Genomic DNA, 6,908 nt, shown 5'->3' with positions numbered 1-6,908 from the left:
GGATCGATCGATGGGTATATGTCCAAAAACACATCGATCGATGTATATCCCGACGAAGTACTCCTTCGGTATATTCCGAGGAGATTTCCGACAAACTGGTGCTCCTCGGAATTTCCTCGGAAATGTGTTTCCTCGGAATTCCGTCGGATATTTCCGACGGAATTCCGAGGAAAGAAGAAATTCCGAGGAATTATTTCCGACGACTTGTTTCGTCGGTTTGTCGTCGGAATAACGTTATTCCGACGAAATTCCGACGATTTTTTCCCTCAGTATCCATGTTGTTTTCTTGTAGTGCGAGAGTGAGTATGGGGTTTGTGAGATAAGCTAGTCACATGCATGAAATTGATGTTGTGATCAACATTTACATTACATGCATGTTGCAATCTGCATATATAGACAACATCACAATAGGGTTAAGGCCTTAAACTTGTTATGTTCTTCTGATCTCCATTTTTCAGTGTGCTACAAAAAGTAAAGGGAGGCAAACCTTTCTTCCTGTGTTAGTTACCTGAATGCCTTTTTACTCACTAAGCCAGAATTATAAAGTTAAGAATACAGACCAAAAGGGCCGGGGTTGGTTACCAATTCTCTACCACCCCTAAACACCACACCTTCCACTGAAAACAAAAACTCCAACATAAACAATCTCCGATTCCTCGCTAGTATCAGTTTGAGCAATGAAGGATGCTCTTGGATCAGCATGTCTAGGTAGTTGAGCATGATTTAAATAAAAGAAAACGGTTTTAAACATAATTTATTTGTCACACGTGACTAGTATGTTGGTGCGGAAAACGGCGTCGTAAAAAGGATGGTTGACAAAAACAGTGTGTCCTTCCTCTTCCTTTGTCCTCGGAGAAGCAAACCAGGAAGGATGGAGGAGGAATGTGGAGATATACTGATGTCGACGTTGATTGAATCTGGGGTTTCGATCCCGGGCGATTTCTCTTCTGTGTCTCAGTTTACATCGGAGGCTCTGGCGTCGATCTGCGCTCAGCTGCTTAATCTCATTGACCCATCGGCGGCGAGTGAGATGATACGAGTAGTAGATTCTCTTCCGGATATAGCTCACTCCGTCAAGAACCTTGGCTACATGGGCGACATTAGTCATCATAAGGTATCCTCTTTTAGATCCCAAATCATAAGGATGATGAAGCTCTTATAATTTTCCACTCATTAAAGGAAACAACTTTTTTGATTGCAAGGCAGTTTTTAGATTCTTTGGAAGCTTACTTACTTTCATTTGTTGCTGTGTGGATTTGTTTGTGAAAATCATATTCTGAAACAGATTGTCTGTGTGTTGCTTTGCTTGCTTGCGGCAGTTTCTGCATCCCTCTCAAGATGACTCTTTTAGGTTGGTTAGTTTCTTACTTGAGAGGCTTTCCGAGAAAAAACAAGGAATCAAAACTTCTCCGGCTGCTGATGATATAGCTTGCAGGCCAAAAGTGGAGAATTTCAGAGATATTTCAGATCACAGAATGGTGAAGCTGAAGGAGGAGGAGGACAATGATGAGACTTTTGATATGCATATACACAAGGTTGAGGCTGTCCTTAAAGATCTTACCATGACTCCTGATATCTCTCCTTCTCATGCTGAAAATGCTTCAGCAGATGGTTCTACCCTTCCTAATCAACCGTCATCTGGATATGAAGAACATTCTTCGATAGACCCCTCTGAGGTACTGTTCCCTGTCTTCTTTTTCTTCTCTACATTGGGCATCTGGTTGTACATTTACATAAGAATAGTGATGTTGGATGACTTAACTTCTATCATTTGTATAATGTATGCTTTGTAGACAACTAATGAGACTGTTGAGTTACAAAATCAACATAATCTACTCTTGGGCGAACTAGAATCTGGATCTTCAGAGCTACGCAGTCTTGACTGTCAGTTGGAGTTGTTGACGATGGCTGCCGAGACGTTATTGGATGAAAAACAGCCTGGTGGGTTATATCTCCAACAGCTTAATCAACAACTAGTGCTCAAAAGGTGCAATATCATGGATCTCAAAAAGCAGTGGTATGAACATTTATCTATTCTTTTCAAATTGAAAGCATACATGCATTCAGTTTCATGGACAACCACATGTATGATAACCTGAAATATATAATATATATAGACATCAAGGGAGCATTGTGTAAATTATATGATTATGCATGTCTTCTTTCAGGGACGATGTAAGGCTGACTTTGGAAGCTAAAAAGCTATGTCTTTTGGACCAACTTCATGTGGAGGAGCCAGAGGCCAAAGAGAAATTCCATAAGTTGAAAAAGATTGAATTTGATTTACAGTCTCTCTCATCAGAAACTCAAAAGAGGTAGGTAAGCAGAGAACTCGTGATTTTGCCTGTCACCGTTATCAATTTTAATGTGTTGACTTTTTTTCCGGCAGGGAAGAGGAACGATGTAATCTATACAGTGAACTTGAGAGGCAGCCAAAAGCAGCGTCACGGAAGTCTTATATCCATGGGATTAAAGAAATAACGAAAAACAGCCGCAAACTGGATAGTGATATTCAGAGGATTTCAGGGGAGACTAGGGAGCTACAATTAGAGAGTAACTCCATCCAAGAACGTTTGCACCGATCATATGCGGTTGTTGATGAGATGGTTACAAGGTATTAGCTTTTCATCTGACATGTTTGCACTGTCTGGTCAAAAATAGGTGCCATGTCTTACTTTTGTTTCCGGACAGGGAACTGAAGAAGGATCCATCCATACGACAGGTCTACAAGCTAGTGACCAGTATCCACGGTATTTTTGGGCAAATATCTGAAAAGATCCTCATGACTGATCGGTTAAGAAGAGAAGCAGTTGACTATGAGAAGAAGCTGGGTTCCATAGCAAGTCGGGGCTCGAGTCTGGAGAAATTACAAGCCGACCTCGATGCCATCAGGCAAGAGAACCAAAGTCTTGAGAAACAACTAAAATAATGTACTTTATAAATTACCGAACGGGAATATAAACTGTGTAGAGTATTCGATTTTATCAGAGACATCTGTTGTGCTTTCAGGCAGTGTTTGTTTCATAGAGCAGAGTGGTTTTTTTCTTTCTGAATACAGAAGAAAAAACAAAAGCTGATTCAGCCAAGTCGTATCTGATATACGTTTGCACGAGAATACAAATAAAAGAGGCATCATCAGTTTCTCGTAACTAATCAATATAGGATCATCTTCCCAAACGTTCTTTTATGTATTGTCACAACAAAAAAATATGGCAAAAAGGTTTGCTACTTTAGAAAGCACATCTTCCCTCTTGTACTTGTCAAACCTAAATTCCTCTGGGGATGATGTTTCCTATTTACACCCAAAAATCCAGACTTTAACACGTTTGATGCGTATCTTCATAGCTGCTCCCCCTTGGCCTAATAGTTGTTATCGACCCTATTCGTTACGGCAGCTTGAGGTTGCTGATAGGCAATGTTTGGGTGTCTTATGGGTTCAGCCATAGCCGTCGTGGTGAGTGACGGTGGCAGTGGCGTTAACGTCTGTATTCCCATGAGCCCCCTGTGACCAGCCTGCACGACTGGGAAACCAAGTGGCTGACCTTGCAGGGCTAGGTTGTACATTTGACTCATCTGCAGGTTCCCAAGCCCCTGCCCAATCCACGCAGCTGCATTTCCAGTCTGAAACAAGAATATCATGATTACCAATGTTAGTTACATATATACTCAGCAACCAACTATATCAGTCTAAGGATACAACAGAAAGTAAAAAATTGAACTGACCATTGGTGAAGTCCTTTCTTCACTATGGATAGAGTTTAAGGCGGTTGCAGATGGAATGTGAGTGACAACTGTTGAAGAAGCATGTTGGGATGGGTTTGTTGTAGGAGGGTTCTCATTGTCGCCTACTGGTGCTATATGGGTAGGTGCAGCTATAGCAGCTCCCGGTGGAAAATAAGACTGCTGTGGAATTCCATTTGGGCCCAAGAACTGGTGAATGTATGGTGGTGGCATATAAAACTGTGGGTAATAGGGACCGTAAGGGAAGAAACTGGGAGGGTATTGTTGCCCGAAAAGATTAGTTGCCTGCTGAGAGACTGCTGCTATGGAGCTCTGACCTGGCGGATTTGATACTAATGACATAGCTGGGGCATTAGAATTTCCAAGCTGCAATTTGAAAAAGCAGGTATTAGAAAGGAAAAAAAAAAAGAAGTAAAACTAGATTTTTGTATTGTCTGAGTGCATGTATATCTTGATAAGATGTATCACGTGCCTGAGTCGCAGCTGCTTCGGTGTTTACCGGTTGGCCCAATGCTGAAAACGAGGGAACAAGACCAAACACGCTGAATGGGGCTTCTTGACCATAAGCAATTTGATGAGGTTGTGTGTTCGGTAAAGCTTCCTCTCTCAGTTCATCTTCTCCAGATGGGACAGTGTGATTTGAATGCCTCACTAGCTCAGCTCCCGGTGCTGAATTTGGAATCCCATTATCATCTTCAAAATAGGATGACGCTCCTCTGCACAAGAGGTTATGGCAGTGAGATACAAACATGAAATTTGATAGTTAAAAGGACAAGCCAACAAGAAGGAGAGAATACACATCCTTTATCATAAGAAAGGACCTTCCCATATACAAAATTGAAGTAGTTTGAAAACCATATATACATTGTCACATTCAACTCAGACTGGGAACAGCGTGTCCGAACAAAGACTGCAGTAGATAAATAACCAAAGCATAGATATGTAAGAGTCAAATAACAAAGTCACTAACCTAGCAGAAGCAACCGCAGGAATGCCATTGGTAGTGGGAGAGGAATCGCTCTCATCATCCCCTGTCCCGTGGGAGGACTTAAAATCTGAGTCATCACCGCCACTAGCACCATAGGTAGAAGATAGCTCTTTCACAAAATTAGAATCAAAACTGCCAAACGTCAGACCATTTTGCAGCTCTTCTGCAACCTGAAGGTGCAATGGAAATGTAACGTGTGACCGCTCGCCAACATCTGACTTGAGAAGCGATCGAGCTTTGCCTTTCTTGGATGCTGTCTCATTTTCGGTGACTGTAACAAAGGGTAATTAGAGACTGAATTAAATGACAAGCCATATTTTATAACATAAAGCTACTTTGATCAGAATGGTTACTGCAGTGAGAAGCAGAAATCAAAGAAGGATCCTGTCGACCAAAGGTAGATGACTGCAGTTCTGCTGGCTGGTTATTCACATCAGGCTGTGGGATATGAGCAGAAATTACATCTTGTGTATGGTTCTGTACAACAGACACTGATACAGGTGGAGCAACTTGTTCTGAATTTGCTTTAGACGTCTCTGGCTCAACAGCATCCTCGGAGAAAGAAATAGACTTGGAAAGAGGAAGTTTCTCTGCAACTCCCTTGTTCACAGTGGCAGTGAAATCATCTTCAACTTTATGATTGCTTACCCCACTGGGAAGACCGGTAGGAGCAGGAACCCTGCAAGAGGTACCCTTTAATCTCTAATAACATTATAGGGATTCAACAGACATAGATGGATGAAAAGTAAAAATACTTTGTCGCACGAGGTACAGTGGGGTTTCTTGCTCTGTTGTTAGTATTAGGAAGAGAAGGTCTTGATCCCCCTGTGACATGATTAGATCCACTCTCCCTTTTGAAGGATGAACTTCTTCCATTGCCTGCAACAGAATGTCAACAAAGAGTTTAAAACAGGGAACAGAGGTACAATTGTCATTCAAAGGCATCAAAAAGAAAGAAAAAAAAAAATCAAACTACCATGATAAGTGTTGCTAGAAGCAAAGTTCCTCCGACCAGTTCTGGCACTCGCTTGGTTAATTGGCACAAGATTCTGCAGACAGAAATCAAAATTAGATGATGAAAAAGAAAATACCAACAAAACAAAACTGCAAATAACGGATTCATAAGAAGAAAGAAGAAAAAAAGAAGACTTGCCTCCTTCTTCTTGTCCCTTTTGCTTCTCACCTCATGAAAAGTATCTGCAAAATTAAAACGTATGCTGCTGAGATGGCACTAGTACAAGTAGATTCAAGAGTAAAATGAGAAGACAGTTCAGTTCTGCTGCATTGTCTTGTCATCCGAAACGCCCACTAGAATCCTTGAACGGTACATACGAACTAAATAAAAAAAAAAAAAAAGTAAAAAGGAAGCACCTTCTAGCTAAATGGTAAGAGATCAACTATGACAAGTAAAGCGATTTTAGAGAAAGGGTTCCAAATTCGAGGCACTAAAGTGAATCAAATGATATTCCCAAAAATAAACAACCAAACCCTATCTCGCAAGATTAGGCCTAAACAGATGAAAACAAACAAATCCCAGAGTGGAGTGAGAGTAGTTAACCTAAAAAGCGGAGCTTCTGGGCGGTCTCGAAAGGATCATTAAAGGATTCCTTATAGACGGCGTAGATATCCTCGTCCGAGTGCTGCTTCCCTGTCATCTCTCTGATACTCTGAACAGTTTCTCGGAGACTACGCGGTATCGAAACCCTAGCGGAGCCGCCATCACCCAAGCTCTTGTTCATTCTTCTTCTTTTTTTTTTTTTTGGAAGAGAGAAGCGGGAGGAGAGAGAAAGTGCTCAAATTGAAATTGGTGGAGACTTTCCCTTTAAAAGACGGTCTTGTCCTTTCTATTATATTGTATCTCCCAGTTATCTTATTGTCGGTTACTTTATACGCTTACGTCATGTGCCTCTGTTATTTCTTCTTTTACTCTTTTTTTTTTTCCATAGTAATATTTTATAAAGGCTAAAAGGCCTAATAAGACAAGGCCCAAAAGACCAGCCTGTACAACATACAAGAACAACAAAGGCCAACTAGGCCAACAACTATTTCCAAGCCCAAAGAAAAACAGATAATGATCCATTCTCAACCACTCATCAACTCCACGTGCTGCACACAAACACAAAAAAAAAAAAAACATGTGGCTAAGGGTTGAAACGTCACCATCTCTTTCAGTTTGATC

General features: G+C 41.2%; 2 protein-coding genes across 4 annotated transcripts; one reads left to right on the top strand and one right to left on the bottom strand.

Moving 5' to 3' along the window:
- The first annotated feature begins 773 nt into the window (after nt 1-773).
- On the top strand, nt 774-3,097 carry LOC106300385 (coiled-coil domain-containing protein 22). 2 transcript variants are annotated; one of them, XM_013736516.1, is made up of 7 exons: nt 774-1,114; nt 1,320-1,351; nt 1,436-1,676; nt 1,794-2,017; nt 2,169-2,315; nt 2,390-2,614; nt 2,692-3,097. In XM_013736516.1, exons 1-7 carry the CDS (start codon nt 809-811, stop codon nt 2,927-2,929), a joined length of 1,413 nt encoding a protein of 470 aa, XP_013591970.1. In that variant the 5' UTR covers nt 774-808; the 3' UTR covers nt 2,930-3,097. The 2 variants fall into 2 exon arrangements, with proteins under 2 accessions (XP_013591970.1, XP_013591969.1); XM_013736515.1 differs by having other exon boundaries at nt 777-1,114; nt 1,320-1,676.
- A 21-nt stretch (nt 3,098-3,118) lies between these two features.
- LOC106300384 lies at nt 3,119-6,514 on the bottom strand. 2 transcript variants are annotated; one of them, XM_013736514.1, is made up of 9 exons: nt 6,288-6,514; nt 5,883-5,926; nt 5,706-5,778; nt 5,485-5,608; nt 5,083-5,408; nt 4,712-5,000; nt 4,214-4,457; nt 3,724-4,107; nt 3,119-3,621 (listed from the first exon to the last, which is right to left on the bottom strand). In XM_013736514.1, the coding sequence occupies exons 1-9, from the start codon at nt 6,466-6,468 to the stop codon at nt 3,361-3,363; spliced, it is 1,926 nt and encodes a 641-aa protein (XP_013591968.1). In that variant the 5' UTR covers nt 6,469-6,514; the 3' UTR covers nt 3,119-3,360. The 2 variants fall into 2 exon arrangements, with proteins under 2 accessions (XP_013591968.1, XP_013591967.1); XM_013736513.1 differs by having other exon boundaries at nt 5,065-5,408; nt 6,288-6,512.
- Between the last annotated feature and the right edge of the window lie 394 nt (nt 6,515-6,908).

Source organism: Brassica oleracea, chromosome C6 (genome assembly GCF_000695525.1).
Source record: "Brassica oleracea var. oleracea cultivar TO1000 chromosome C6, BOL, whole genome shotgun sequence".
In the NCBI taxonomy this organism is placed as follows: domain Eukaryota; kingdom Viridiplantae; phylum Streptophyta; class Magnoliopsida; order Brassicales; family Brassicaceae; genus Brassica; species Brassica oleracea.
Note: the sequence above shows the minus strand (reverse complement) of the source record. Positions and strands in the feature narration are given on the sequence as shown.